Source organism: Manis javanica, chromosome 3 (genome assembly GCF_040802235.1).
Source record: "Manis javanica isolate MJ-LG chromosome 3, MJ_LKY, whole genome shotgun sequence".
Taxonomy (NCBI): domain Eukaryota; kingdom Metazoa; phylum Chordata; class Mammalia; order Pholidota; family Manidae; genus Manis; species Manis javanica.
This window is the reverse complement of record NC_133158.1, coordinates 143,794,154-143,810,031: the sequence shown is the minus strand read 5'-3', so window position 1 is coordinate 143,810,031 and position 15,878 is coordinate 143,794,154. Positions and strand designations below refer to the sequence as shown.

Sequence of the window (15,878 nt, the reverse complement as noted above, 5' to 3'; positions counted from 1 at the left end):
CTTTGGTAACTTTTGTTGTAACAGCTCAATTTCCTCCCACCTTATCTCCAAAGTTACTTAGCTCTGAGCCTCATTTCATATCCTCCAATTTCAGGTGAATAAGTATCTGGTACTTACCACAATTTTTACCTATACATTGTCATTCTACCTGCTTAGCTTTCTCCAAGATATTATTCTAGCAACCATCCTCACTTTCTTCTGTCCCTTCACCCAATCCTTTTCCTCTGGTTCATTTTCAGTATACAAAAGCATGCTGAAGTCACCTTCATTAAAAAAAAAAAAAATTCTTCCCCACTCTTAAGCACAGGCATACTTTATTTTATTATGTTTTCCTTCATTGTGCTTTGGAAACACTGCATTTTTTACATATTGAAGGTTTGTGGCAACCTTACCTTCAGCAAGTCTACTAGCACCACTTTCCCAATAGCATTTGCTCATTTTGTGTCTCTATGTCACATTTTGGTTAGTCTCACAGTATTTCAAACTTCGTCATTATTATATTTACTATGGTGATCTGTGATTAGTGGTCTTTAATGTTACTATTATAATTGTTTTAGAAACATGAACCATGAACCACACCCATATAAGACAGCAAACTTGATTGACAAATGTGTTTGCTGACTGCTCCACTGACCAGCAATTCCCCCCACCTCTCTCCTCTTCTTAAGCTTACCTATTCTCTGGATACAAACATATTGAAAATAAGTTAATAACTATAATGGCCTCTAAGTGTTCAAATGAAAGGAAGAGTCACACATCTCTCACTTTAACTCAAAAGCTAGAAATGATTAAGCTTAATGAGTAAGGCATGTTAATAGCCAAGATAGGCTAAAACTAGGCCTCTCGATAGTCTAGTTGTGAATGCAAAGGAAAAGTTCTTGAAGGAAATTAAAAGTGCTATTCCATTGAACACATGAATAATAAGTCAAAACAGCCTTACTGCTGATACAGAGGTTTCATGGTGTGGAAAGATCAAACCAGTTATAACATTCCCTTAAACCAAAGCCTAATCCAGAGCAAGGTCTAACACTCCTCAATTCTATGAAGGCTGAGAAAGGTGAGGAAGCTGCAGAATAAAAGTTGAAAGCTAGCAGAAGTAAGTTCATGAGGTTTAAAGAAAGAAACAATCTCCATAGTATGGAAGTGCAAGACAGGGCAGCAAGTGCTGATGTAGAAGCTGCAGCAAATTATTGAGAAATTCTAGCTAAGATAATTAATGAAGGTGACTACACTGAACAACACACTTTCAGTGTAGACAAAACTGCCTTCTGTTGAAAGAAGATGCCATCTAGAACTTTCATAGCAAGAGAGGAGAAGTCAGTGCCTGGCTTCAAAGCTTCAAAAGACAGGCTGACTCTCTTGCTAGGAGCTAATGCAGCTGGTGACTTTAAGTTGAAATCAATGCTCATTTACCATTCCCCAAATCCTAGGGCCCTTAAAAATTATGCCAAATCTACTCTGCCTACAGTCTATAAATGGAACAAGAAAGTCTGGATGATGGCACATCAGGTAACATGGTCTACTGAATAATTTAAGCCCACTGTTGGGACCTACTGCTGAGAAAAGAGACTGCTTTCAAAATATTATTGCTTATTGGCAATGCATCTGGTCACCCAAGAACCCTTATGGAGATGTTCAAAGGGACTGATGTTTTCTTGCTTGCTAACACAGCATCCATTCTGCAGCCCATGGATCAAGGAGTCTTCTCAATTTTCAAGTTTTATTATTTAAGAAATACATTTCGTAAGTCCATAGCTTCCACAGGTGGTGATTCCTCTGATGGAACTAAGCAAAGCAAATTGAAAACGTCCTGGAAGGGATTCACAATTTCAGATGCCATTAAGAACATTTGTGATTCATTGGAAGAGATCAAAATATCAACAGGAACAGAAGTCTGGAAGAAGTTGATTCCAACCCTCATGGATGGCTTGAAGGGTTCAAAACTTCAGTGGAGGAAGGAACTACAGATGTGGTGGAAACAGCACAAGAACCAGAATTAGAAGTGAAGCCACAGAATGTGACTGAATTGTTGCAATCTAATGATAAAATTTGAATGGATGGTAAGTTGCTTCTTAAGGATGAGCAAAGAAAGTGGTTTCTTGAGATGTACTCTACTGCTGGTAAAGATGGTGTGAAGATTATTGAAACGTTAACAAAGGATTCAGAATATGACATAAACTAAGCTGACAAAGCAGTGGCACGGTTTGAGAGGACTGACTCCAATTTTGAAAGAAGTTCTATCATGGGTAAAATGCTATCAAACAGCATCACAGGCTGCAGAGAAATGACTCATGAGAGGAAAAATCAATAGATGCAGCAAACTTTGTTGTTGTCTTATTTTGAGAACTATCCACAGCTACCCCAACCTTCAGCAACCACGATGCCGATTAGTCAGCAGCCATTAACACTGAGGTAAGACCTTCCACCAGCCAAAAGATTATAACTTGCTGAAATCTCAGATGATGGTTAGCATATTAGCAATAAAATATTTTTAAATTAAGGCATGTACATTGTTCTTTTCACATAATGTGACTGCACACTCAATAGACTATAGTATAAACATAACTTTTATATGCACTGGGAAACTAAAATAATTCATTTGACTCACTTTGTTTCAATATTCACTTTATTGCCATAGTCTGGGACCAGCCCTGCAATATCTCCAAGGTATGCCTGTAATCCTATTAATCCCTCATCTCTTTAATGCTAAGCTTCTTGAAACAACAGTCATTTCAGCTTTTACAACTCCTACTCACTCTTCAAACTACTACAATTTGCTGCTCAACATCACTACACTGATGCAAAGGCTGTTGTGTGAATACCAATGACACCTATGCTGACATATCAGAGTCTATTTTTTGTCTTCAAGAGTCTATTTTTAGTCTTGATCTCCTGGCAGCATTGGATGCTCTTGGCCATCTTCTTTCTTGAAACTTTCATGTGGGCAACATATAAAACTGTTTTCTCCTGATTCTCTCCTATTTTGAACCATTCCTCATTCTCTTTTTCTAGTTTTTCTTTATCTGATGATCCTTGTTCCTAAGGTTTTTGTTGTAGGTCACCTTTTCACACTTGTATACTTTCCCTGATTTAATCTATTTTCATGACATCAATCACTATCTAAGGAATGATAATTCAAAGTTCTCTATTTCCAACCCCACACCTTTCTCTGAAGAAAGGTGCTCTGAAGTAGGTCATGTTGGAAAAGTCATAGGAGGTAATGTATCGAGGAAGCCAGGAACAAATGCTGCCTCTGCTCCCTTCTGTTTCACCAAAGGCTTCTAGTTTCAGACATGACAACAGTATCGGTAGCTGTTCTTTTCTCTTTTAAAAAGAGGTATTGGGTGGGGAGGTGCAGAGATTGTTTGAGTGTTTTAGTGATTCTCTCTTTAATTCCCAAACTACTCCAGCCCAAGATTCATCCCAAATGGAGTAATTTTATATGACTGAACACACACATAGACCACAAATATTAAAGGACAGAAATAGCATGATAAGACCAAAGTGGCATGAGTAGTCAGCAAAAAAAACAGACAACTCATACAGATCATAAAAATGGTAAAATATCATGCTAAAACAACACGATATTAAATTCTAGAGGATCACACTTTTACTATATTGATTATTAGCTGTTAGTAAACCTCAGGATATAACAACCTTAGCTTCAGATCACTAGCTATATTTACAGAGGAAATCATTTCATCACAGTAAGTTATGTCCTAAAATTGCCAATTTTACTGAAAAATGAAAAAGAAAAATACTGTAAAAGACTTTTAAATTAAGTATAGAAACAAGACTTAGAAAAATTTGGCTTCCACTTAAATGTTTTGGGCTTGCCTAAACCCAGTTATTTTTATAGATACACAAACGAATAACTTTTTTTTTTTCTTAAATAAAAGTCTTCTATCTTTTTGTTGACTGCGCATATTATAAGGAACTGTAGGTATGAACTTATCTACTTTCCACAATTGTAAGTGGTTCTGATCTATGAGAGGCTGGACCTGGATTATTATGCAACAGAAACTGGCAGAAAAAACAACTAAGGAGCTGGGGCCTGAAAGAGTTGCTTCTAAACATAAATAACTGCCAACTTCACTGTACTCTGCAAAATGTCACCCCATACTCAGACATTTATTTTGCACAATTACCCACACTAACACAGTGTGTCTGTACAAGGTGGATGGGTAGAAGAAGGAAGTCAAAAGTAGTACTTTACTATTTGATCTATTACTCAAAGGGTTATTCAAATCCATTTAACATTGATTTATTGAGCTCCTACTATAATAAAGAGTACCGTGCTTGGTACAAGAACCCTGCCTAAGGAGGAGCTTCTAAATTAGGAAGGAACCACTGGTTTCACATGTGGATAGTCCCCTGAAGGGAAATTATACAAGTTAAAGATTCCAGGTACTTCAACTGTTTCCTATTTTTAGCATAAACCTCTATTTAGACATCAACAAATACTAGTTTTTTTAAAAAGAAACATAAGGAAAATATCTCCCCTCTCATTTTGTCAGTTTTACAATAATAATTTTGAGTCTTTTTAATTTTCTGTTCACAGCAAAATGGAATTACATGATTATCTTATTGAACAATCAAAATTTATGAACATAAAACAGATACTTTATAGGCAGATAAATTCATATTTCTAAAAATGTTCATAATTCTTTCTAGCTCTAAAATTTATGAACACAAAACATACTTTATAGGCAGATAAATTCATATTTCTGAAAATGTTCATAATTCTTTCTAGCTCTAAAGTTTTATGAATTATCTAAGGATGAAAGAATGATGAAAAATGTTTCAGCTGTGAATTAACTATTGAAAAATTGAGAATAAGGAATATTCAGTTGGAAACACATGCATTTTATTATAGTTTCAACTATGTGGTGTTGATTAAGAAAAGTATAGACAATACATAGTGCACACTGGGATTTTCAAATTTATTGAAGACAAATATCTGATTTCCAAATTATTGTTATTAACAATGACACATCTTAAATTGATTTTATTTCATTCTCTTTTCCTCTTCTTTAGCCACAAAGGAAGTCTTTTAAAAACAAAACAATTACCAAATGCCTTTTCTCAGAGAGAGCCTAGGGCAATGAAGAAAGAGACTGGCTCCATTTAGGAGAATTATATTTCTTACTACTATGAGAGGTGATGCTATCTGAAAGTACTGAAGATTAAAAAGTGGGACAGTTTTCTAGCTCCTGAGTTAGGTCTTCCATGGCTGAACTAACAAAATTTACAGTCAGGTCAGATTTCTTTTTTTAAATAATGTCACAATAACGAAAAACATTTAACAGTATGTATTGACAGAGAAAAACACTTATTTAATATTTTTCCACTAGGTTTTAGGGATAACTCACTCCTACTCTACCTCACTGGCAGCTCCTCCTCTTACCCATCTCTAAATATTGACAGGCTCAATATTGGGCCCTCTGTCTATTCACACTTCCTTAGTGCCATGGCACCAACTGTACACCACTGACTCCTAAATTTATATCTCTAGTCCCCAGTTCTCTCCTGGACTTGTTTATCCTAGTTTACTCTCCATCCCTGCTGGGATGTCCAAGAAGCATTCAAACTTACCATGACCAAAACAGAACTCTTGGTTTGTGAATGTCCTCTAAACTTCCTCCTTCCCCAAGTTCCATCTTATTCATCCAGGATGGAAACCTAGCATAATATGCTTGCCTCTTCTCTTTCTCTCATGCCAACATCTTACCATAGCCAAGTCTTCACATGATCTGGCTCCTGCTTAACTATTCCTGTCCTCCACCACTCTCTAACTGACTCATGCTGACATAGCCCATAGCCTTCTGGCAGTTCCTTTTAAATGCCCTTGTACGTGCTTATCCTATAGTCATTCTCCTTCCCTACCTCCAGAATTCTCTATTCCCTAACCCTGCATTAATTTTCTTCACAGCACGTATCATTAGCTAACTATATCTGTTTATTTGACTGTCTTATTCACTTTTGTGTCCTCAACTTCTAGAAAAGTATTTGGTGCATGGTAAATACTTGATAATATTTGTTGAATAAATGTTGTGATACAGCAAGGCTTTAATAAAATAGTTTCACGATACTACAGAATTCCAAAACATCTGATACACTTATATTTATTTATAAATACTATGTGGTCCAGATTTTTTATATGAAAACTTAAAATTATTCATAACTTTTCTACTTCATTTAAAAAATGTAAATATAAAAGTACTTACTGAAATATATATATATAAGCCAGATAGTGATAAACAGTGACGCACAATATTTACTATGTTACCAAATGAAGAAAAAGGGGATATTAAAAAATCAATAAACCTAAAAATTAACATACATTTTTAAAATCAACAATTCTGAATTCAAACTTTCTACCAACAGCTACTGAATATATAAAGATTTAATACTCCTTACCACTAAGCTTTGATGTTGTGACAATATCTATTTGTTCCATCAATTGGGTATGTAATATAACAATTTTCATTCATGCTTAGAATAAATTAAGAAACTATGAATTTTCTCATATAAGGTTCACATGTTAGTAGATGAGAAAATGAAAGTTAATTTATGAAAATTTCACGATATCAATAAATTTCATGGAAATGTGATATGGAAAATTATAAAAACATACTTACTTTTTTCATCTGCTTTGTCTTTTATTGCTATCGTATCATTACTTAGAGACACAGCCTGTGCATTCAGAATATCTGTTCTCATTCCAGGAAATTTTGGAGAAGAAATGAAGCGCCCTTCATAAGAATATAAATAGATACCACCACCATCTACAAGAAGAAAATGTCTAAAAGAAAAAAAAGAATAAAAATATACTCTCTAATAGGAGTTTATTATATTTCCATTTTATACTGGAGGATGCTTGATCTTTTGGAAAAAATCTAAATCTTACAATTAAAATAGTAAGTACGTAAACGTATAAAAAATGAAATACAAAAACAACCTGAGAAGTCAACATTGATTTAGTTTGTTTCCTAGGTTTGTTTTTTGATAGAGGTAAGAGAAAATGAAAATGTCCATAATCACCACTCTAGATACTAAAATTTCGACTCCTTTCATATTATTTTTGCAATTCCCTTCCTTTCTTAAAGAAGCACCTCTATATAAAGGCTATAAGAAAATCTTATAACTTACAATATGGTGATTTTAATGCTAGCTGCTATTTGTTTCATGAAACAGTATTAATACATATTTCACAATTAAAGATTATACAAAAGATAATTAAAGACTAAGTACTGGAAAAAGTCTAAAACAGTGAAAATAACTAAAAATTAACATCAGGGCCAGCATTTATTAAGATATAAGATGTTTCGACTTTCAAGTAATATGGTAACTATCAGTAAATGTATTCATATCCAAAAACACATTATTTTTTGTAGCAGGGACTTGGGTCTATTTGCTATGTTGACAGCTATATTCCGGGAAGAGGGTTCTATGTAGTTAATTTTTTATTTAGGCAAAATGTAAATATTTTATGGCTGTTATTTTTTCCTTTGAAAATTTATGAATATTGCAAAAGAGAATTCAAATCATGCAGAGAAAGCAAAAAATCTCTTGCAATTCTACCTTCATAGAGATAACTTATAGCAAAGTATGGATATACCATAACTTAATTAACTCATTTCTGATGAACATTTACTTTAAATTATTCCCTGTTTTAAAGACAGTCTAGAGTGAATACACATCTGTATGTCCACCTTACTAATTTTAATAACCTTGATTCAGAACTATTTCATAATTCAGGAATTGCTATTTGTTCTTTCTTGCATTGGAACAGATAGGAAATAAACACCAAAATCAATGAAAAGTTAGTATATAATGAATACCAAATATATGTACTCAAATTAAGAGTTGAGTATTAGTGTGTGGTTTATTTAATTGAAGGGTCTGGCCCTTCCTTCCACATTAGGAAAACAATATTTGCTAATGTTGACAAAGTAATACATCAAATTCAAGATATCCTTTCTTAGTCTCAGTCGCTTTTAACCTCCTTATGAGTAAAGAACATGTTTCAAGGAGCAAACATTTCTAAACATACAAATAAGGCCAGCAATAGGAAACAAGTAAACTGTTCTTAATCGCCCAATCATTTATGTCTTTAACATGCTTTTACTCTGAGCATACTCAATAAAAATGTTTATAAATAATACAGAAATAAATAAATTGATTTGGAAGTGTTAAAAATTTTCAGAAATATTTTTTAGATAGCTGACATCTTACATTTTAAGTGGTAAATGTCTTTTTTATTTTAAAAATTTATGATATAACTAAATAAGTAAATCATATATTTCAACTTCATTAAACAGATGATACAAATTTTGACACAATTATTTTCTTGATCATTCAAGGTGATCAATATGATGATAAACACTTTCCATACTCTTCAGAAAGTGTTTAACTGATAGCTTTGATACTCAGGAGAATCTGTTGGTACATCAGAGTAATGCTATTCAGCTACACAGTTTGGTGCTTTTAGTTTTCTCTATGCTCTCTAGCCAGGCAGTCAATTTTCTTCCTGTCATTGTGCCAGCCTCTAATAGCCCACCAGCATTCCTCTTCTGGTTTGCTACTTATAAAAGGCTGTGGGCTACAAAACCTGATAAAAACACTATTAAGAGTTGCCAAGGTGGTGAGTAAAGGAATGAGAATAAAGTACATGATTTTAGTGCAAAAATTTCATGGGTAGCTATTTTAGGTATTTGTTGATTATATTTTCATGCTTTATTCCAGGTTTTATTGGATTATAAGTCTGACCTCTGATTCAGTAGGGTATCACTGTACTTGACAAACTGATTGACAGTTTTCATGCAAAAGTTTGGGTTCCTGAGTAATAGCTACTCCTATTTTAGATAACTAGCCTGGAGTTTCTTAGTCCTGTATACACTGAAGGTCTTGGTAGAGAATATTCTTTTTCAACCTTCAGGTCACAGCCTAATAGTGGCTCATAAAATCAGCAAGTTTCAACCAATACTTATAAACAAACAGAGCAGAATAGAAGAAAGGGGACCATGAAGGTCAGAACTACTTTATACCAATTTGCCTGTTTCAATCTCATTCTCTCATGTCACTGATGTCTACAATGTTTACTTGAAATAATTTTATTCTCATCAATCAATAACTTAATACCTTTTAAATTTTACAATTTTAGTTTCTAGTACAGTAAACATTGATATATATAACCCACAGAGAATCCCCAAAAACTTTTTAAGAATGCAAAGGAATTCTGAGACCAAAAAGTTTCAGAACCACTAATCTAAGAATTCATTCTCTTACTTTTGTCTTTTAAAATTAGTAGTAGAAACAGCTTGATTCCAAATGGCTAGCTGATTTCCAATTCTGTAAAGTGACATACTTTAAAGAGTGCTTTACTATTTTAACCCTAAACCTAAGAGCAGAACATGATAAACAAATTACCTTTCTGCCTGCAGAATTAAACTAACAGTTCCTTCTTTGAGATCGAATATAAGTGGTGTGTTCCAGTTCTTCGTACTAAAAGACAAATCAAATGGATATTTATTAACATGTAAAATATCAAATACTTCTTAATAAGCAGACAGGTACTCATTTCAAATAAAGTGTCGCAGTTTCACAGTAACTTAATATATACTTCTATTATAGCACTTGGCCCACTGTTCTCGAATTATTTAGTTACATGTCTATATCCAACTAGAAATCAGACTCTGTCCCCAGCATTATATATAGTAAACAACCAATAACTGCCTATTCTAGGTATTACAATATGTGAATTGAGGAATCCTAAGTTCAAGTTCTATTATTTATTAGCTGTGTGATTTGAGCAAGTCATCCAATGTTTCTCATCTGAAAAATAGTAGCTGCTTGGCATAGAGAAAAGAGTATAGGTTTGGCTAGACAGATCAGGATTAGAAATCTGGTTTCACTACTTTGTCCACCATATAATCTTAATAATATTAAACTCCTAAGAATCAATTTATTTGTAAATGGAGATAATGACAACTTACCTAAACTGTCTAGCTAACTGTCTGTCATAAAGCAGATACTGAACAAACAGAAGCTATAATAACAATAACATGATGAACATGATTATTTTCCCTACAGGTCTCCCAAAGTTATTGTTGGCCAGAATGAAGATATCTGTAAAGCATTCTGTAAACTGTAAAATACTACATAAATGTAAGCTATCACCATACTTATTGAATAAATGGATGAATAAATGAACAAATAATTCCTTTGGTTTTTATAGTGTAATATGACTCAAAGATAGGGATGGGTGGAGAGAACACTTAAAAACTGAAAAATCCATCTCCAAATGAAGTTGTTTCACAGTTTAAAATGTTTTATTACTCCCATATATTGTTTTTCTCAATCACTTTCATAGGATCAATCTTTAAGTCAGATTAAATTTCATATTCAGATCCAGAAGATGGGAGGAAGGGGAAGGTTGCAGTAAGTAGGCACACTAGTGGGAAAGTATTCTTGGCTAATGCAGTTTCATACCTATTTCAGTAAGTAAATGCATGCATAAAGCAAAACAATGAATATATTGCTAATAATTAGTAAGTAATACCCACTCACAAGTATGATAAAAAGAAATGAACTTTTGTACTTTAGAAAAAATGTAACAGCATGCTTCCTTTACGCAGTTATTAGACTTAACCTTCATTCTTTGTCAGGAGCTAATAATTGTGATTCCCAGATTTTTTTAATGTACCCTTACAAAATATCTGAGGTTTCTAACAACTAAGTTATATACACATGCCATAAACCACAATGTTGAATAGAAAAAGAGTATTTTCTATACAACTATTTGAAAAATCAAATGAAAATTTAACATAGAATGTTAATATATCATTTTCTTTTTCTTGAACTTTTCATATAAACTAGCATACTGTTTGCATGTTTGTTTTTTAAATTATATTTTTATTATTGAAAAAGGGGCAACAGTTATCAAGAATTCGGATTCAAATTCCAGCTCTTCCTTTAGGAAAGAAGTTAAGCAACTTGACCCAAGGAAAGTTACTTAATTATTCTGTGTATCTTGTTTCTTCTTCCTATGAAATGGGAATAATAATAATACCCAACACACAGGGTGAATTAAATAATGAATATAAGAGACAGTATAATAGTGCTCAATAAATGACAGTTGTTATTATCTAACAGACTAGTAGGTTTTTTAATTTAATAAAATTTATTTTGGTGATGATAGCTCTCTGCACTACCTCATTCCTACTACTGCTCCCTGGTATTTCACTTGAAGAAGTATTTAGTATTATATAAATGGCTTGACAACAAGAGAGGGGAGGCAAGTTTAAATCAGAAAAGAAGAAATGCAATCTTATATTTTGCCACATATTTACTGGTATGAGCAAAGTAAAGTGACAAAAAAATTTACGTAGCTGCTAACCTTTTGGTAAATATATTAAAAAGCAACCTCTCTAATACAAGTAGCATATAATGATACTAATCCTACAGGTTCAAATATTATGTCCTTGCCACTAAAACCAGTAGAGTAAATCCTTCATTTAGTTAAGATCCCTATCTTTCTTTAAACAAACCGTAAATTGAAGAGATCATCTCTATTTTCTTCAACCCCATGAAAATTGATTATTCAAATACCCATCCGCACTTAGTGATTGTGAGATTTTGTCACATTCTATAATCCCTTCCTTACTTCTCAAATGGTTAACTTGGTATCTTCCTTGACTTTTCCCAAATTCTTACTGTTGCTCCTTCTCTTTCATGTAAGGAAAAAATTGACCTGCTTAGTCACACAAAATTGACCTTCTTGTTTCTTTATCTCCTCTCTCTTTTGCTTCTCCCCTTTCATCACTACAGTCTTGGCTGTTATCCTAAATTCTGATTAGTAGCAGATTTGATAACTGAGTGATAATTCATAACATACAGTTGCAGCAGTTACTATTGTTAATTAAATTGGATATCTTTGTGTTATGTTATGAGGCTTTGGATACCAAGACAACATTACACTTGGTGTTCAATTCATTTATTCATCCAAAAATATTTATTTATTTATTAAATACCTACTGCATGTTGAGCGCTTTGCTAGTACTGGGTATACACTAGTGAATAAGACACAGATAGTCTCTATCCTTAATTTTACATTCAATAATTACACTATAACCATATAATAACATAAATACAAATACAAATTTTGAGAATTCTTTATTATTCACAAGTCTTGAAAGTGTCATAATGGTTATCTGAGTTTTCTGGATAGTTGAGAAATCAACTGGTGGCATGTTAGAGCCACCATATACCAACTGTTATATTTTCAGGAATTTTGCAAGCCAACTCTTAAATAAGCTATTATTTAAATTTAAATTATAAACTTATAATTAAGCAAATTATATTCAAAACTAGGATAAATACTTAAAACATCACTCTCAGATTACTTTATTACATTTTAACTATTATCTGTGTACTTGAGATTATTTAAATATATTTATCTCTATAGTGACAATGCTATATAATGGTTTGCTACTGTGCATCTCTTCTCAATTCTGCTCTCAGTGACATCTCAAAGGCAGCTTGAAATTAGCCATGGTAGAACTATTTACATCATAGATATTGGTAAACACTGCAAATCAGGTTTGTTTGCTTCCAGAAGGCCAGTTCAACCTTTATCAGCACACAGAGTTACGCTTTTAAAAATACCAAGTATGTTTTTTTCAAGTCTTAGATGCAAGTTTCTTGGATGTCTTGAATCATTCCCTGCTTTTTAATACAAAGTATACTGAACATATTTTCTTTGACACCAAGCCAAATACCTTCTTGTGTCCTTACTGAATATCTTTCAGCCTGTCAGGCTGTTGGCTGTCCCTTTGTCCAGGGGTTTGGTAGTTCCTTATCCCATTATTTATCAGCTGCTCTTAATTTTCTCTGGGCTTTGAAATAAAATTATACTAAATTCCTTAGCACTGTTAGTAGTAAAGTAAGAATAAACAGTATCTCAGAGAAGGTATTTTCTATTATAAAACCAACCATATTGGTTGATATGAACACCTGAAAATAAATTCATCACAGACAGAACTCTGGATTTTTAAGAAATGCAAGATGCTTACGAGAACACATAACATTGAAGAGACGTTGAAACAACTAAGTGTGCATAGTTCAAAGATGCTTTAATGACTCTATCACGGAATTCCAATAAGTCCACTGCATCATTAAGAACGTTACGAACCTAAACAAGGAAAAATGACATACCAACAAACAACATTAAAATATATCAAACCTTTAATTAGATAAGTTAGCAAGATTTTGAAAACAAATTCAATGCACTATTGATTACCTAATTATATAAAAAAAAGATTTCACTAGGAACTAAGCATGAGATGACGTAGTTAGGTATAAAAATCAACCAAAAAAAGTACAGACACAGAAAACTTCTTAGAAATAAGCAGAAAAAGACCTTTAGAGATTTCAAACCCAAAACACAATCTGAATGATGGAGCAATGTAGCAATAAGGTGAAAAATGCTATAACATTAACATATAGTCAAAGGAGTAACGCATACAGGAGTTGGAAAGAGACTATATGATTTCTGCCCAAAATAGTAAGAATCTCTCTTTTTTGGGTTAGGTTTTACTTTAAAACTTAAGTTCCATAGAAAAAGATACAGTGACTTTAAAAATCAAAAGTAGAGTAGGAAGTATTAGTAAAAAGCCAACTGCATAGTAAAAAAGCCAAGCAGCGCAGAGAAGGTATTTCCATATGTAAGAATATAGAGCTAATGTGTAAGAAAGCTAAGTCCCAACTAATAAGTGGAGATATGCTTATGATAATCAAAACTGTTATAAAAGCTTAGAATAAAGTTTGCAAGGATTTTAACATTTGGCAGTATAAGCCAAAAAAAATGTTTTATTGAAGTATAGTTGATATACAATCTTATATTGGTTTCAAGTATACAACAGAGTAGTTCAACAGTTACCCACATTCTTAAATCCTCACCCCAACTAGTGCAGTTACTATCTGTCAACAGAGGAAGATATTACAGAATCACTTCAGCCAAAAATTTTGAAGTTTATGAACAATTTGCAATAAATTAAGAAAAATATTTGGCAAGTTAACATTTATCTAATCTCTAGTCAATACCAGAATGAATTAGACATTATAGTAACAGGTAAAAAATAAAAGATTAATTGTACTGAGAAGTTAGTATTTCTTAAAATTCCCCTAAAATGTTGTTTTCTAAGTATACTGTGATGGCTAGTATTAAGAATGAATGGGTATGTTGTGGAAAGTAATATGGAGGGGTTCCTCAAAAAATTTAAAATAGAAATACCATTCGACCCAGTAATTCCACTCCTAGAAATTTATCTGAAGAAAATAAGATCCCTGATTCAAAAAGACATATATATATGCACCCCTATGTTTATTGCAGCACTATTTACAATAGCCAAGATATGTAAGCAACCTAAGTGTTCATTAGTAGATGAATGGATAAAGAAGATGTGGTATATATATGCAACGGAATACTATTCAGCCATGAAAAGAAAACAAATCCTACTCTTTGCAACAACATGGATGGAATTAGAGGGTATCATGCTCAGTGAAATACGCCAAGCAGGAAAGAAAAGTACCACATGATTTTACTCATTTGTGGAGTATAACAAGAAAGCCAAACTGAAGGAATAAAACAGCAGCAGACTCACCAACTCCAAGAAGAGACTAGTGGTCACCAAAGGGAAGGGACTGGGGAGGGTAGGTGGGGAGGGAGGGAAAAGGGGATTAAGGGCACTATAATTAGTAATCACAATATAGGTAGGTCATGGGGAAGGCAGTACAGCACAGAAAAGACAAGTAATGACTCTATAGCATCTTACTATGCTGATAGACAGTGACTGCAATGGGGGAATGAGGTCTTGATAATGTGGGTGATTGTTCAAACTACAATGATGTTCATGTGAAACCTTCATATTGCATATCAGTGATACTTTAATTATAAAAAAATGAATGGGTATGGAAATAAAAATAGGAAGATAAAGTCAAACTTCTTATAAGTACTTCTTTACAGTACTTATATACCTATTAGGCATACTATATTTTTATTATTTGCTCCCTACCTCCCATCCACACCAAATGATTATCATCATGACATGAGATAGCAAAATTACATAAATGTAATTTATGTACATTCATTCTAGAATTTATTCCCAAAGATAAACAAGCAAAAGTATGCAATAACATACACACAAAGCTATTATTACATATAGCACTATTGTTAAGAGCAAGACTGAGAACAGCCCAAATATGTATCAATAGAGGATAGGTTGAATAAACTATGGTATATTCATACCTACCTACCTACCTATCTATCTATCTATCTATCTATCTATCTATCTATCTATCTATCTATCTATCTATCCATCCATCTATCTATCTATCTATCTATCTATCCATCCATCTATCTAATACTATATAGCTATAAAAAGGAATGGGGGAGATCTGTGGAGTGACCTCCAGGATTCTAAAGTAAAAAATGCAAGCTGCAAAACAGTGTGTATAGTATGATATCTTTTATCCAATAAAGGGAAGGATATGATGATACATAGATTTATTTACATTTTTAAAAAACAAGAAATATTAGACAATATTCAGTAACATAGTATTAGACTAATACTGATACTATTTTAAATAGTATTTTAGAATATATATATATACATATATATATACATATATATACACATATATATGTATATACATGCATGTATATACATATGTATACATATATATATATACACACACGCATATATATATACACACATATATATATATATCACCATTAATGTCTTTAGGAACAAAAATTCTCTTTTAAAAGAAAAGGGCCACAAATAAAAAAATCAAGAGCAAAACTTGGTAATCTT

The 15,878-nt window shown here is 32.7% G+C and overlaps 1 protein-coding gene across 5 annotated transcripts in view; it reads right to left on the bottom strand.

The window, feature by feature from the left end:
• IFT80 (intraflagellar transport 80) overlaps positions 1-15,878 on the bottom strand; it is a 146,439-nt gene that overhangs the window by 41,389 nt on the left and 89,172 nt on the right. For all 5 annotated transcript variants that reach the window (XM_073232147.1, XM_036997847.2, XM_073232146.1 and 2 more), the window contains 3 exons: positions 13,077-13,195; positions 9,433-9,507; positions 6,642-6,805 (listed from right to left, as the gene is read on the bottom strand). In XM_073232147.1, the coding sequence (XP_073088248.1) occupies positions 6,642-6,805; positions 9,433-9,507; positions 13,077-13,195 (358 nt within the window). The remainder of the gene's footprint in view (positions 1-6,641; positions 6,806-9,432; positions 9,508-13,076; positions 13,196-15,878) is intronic.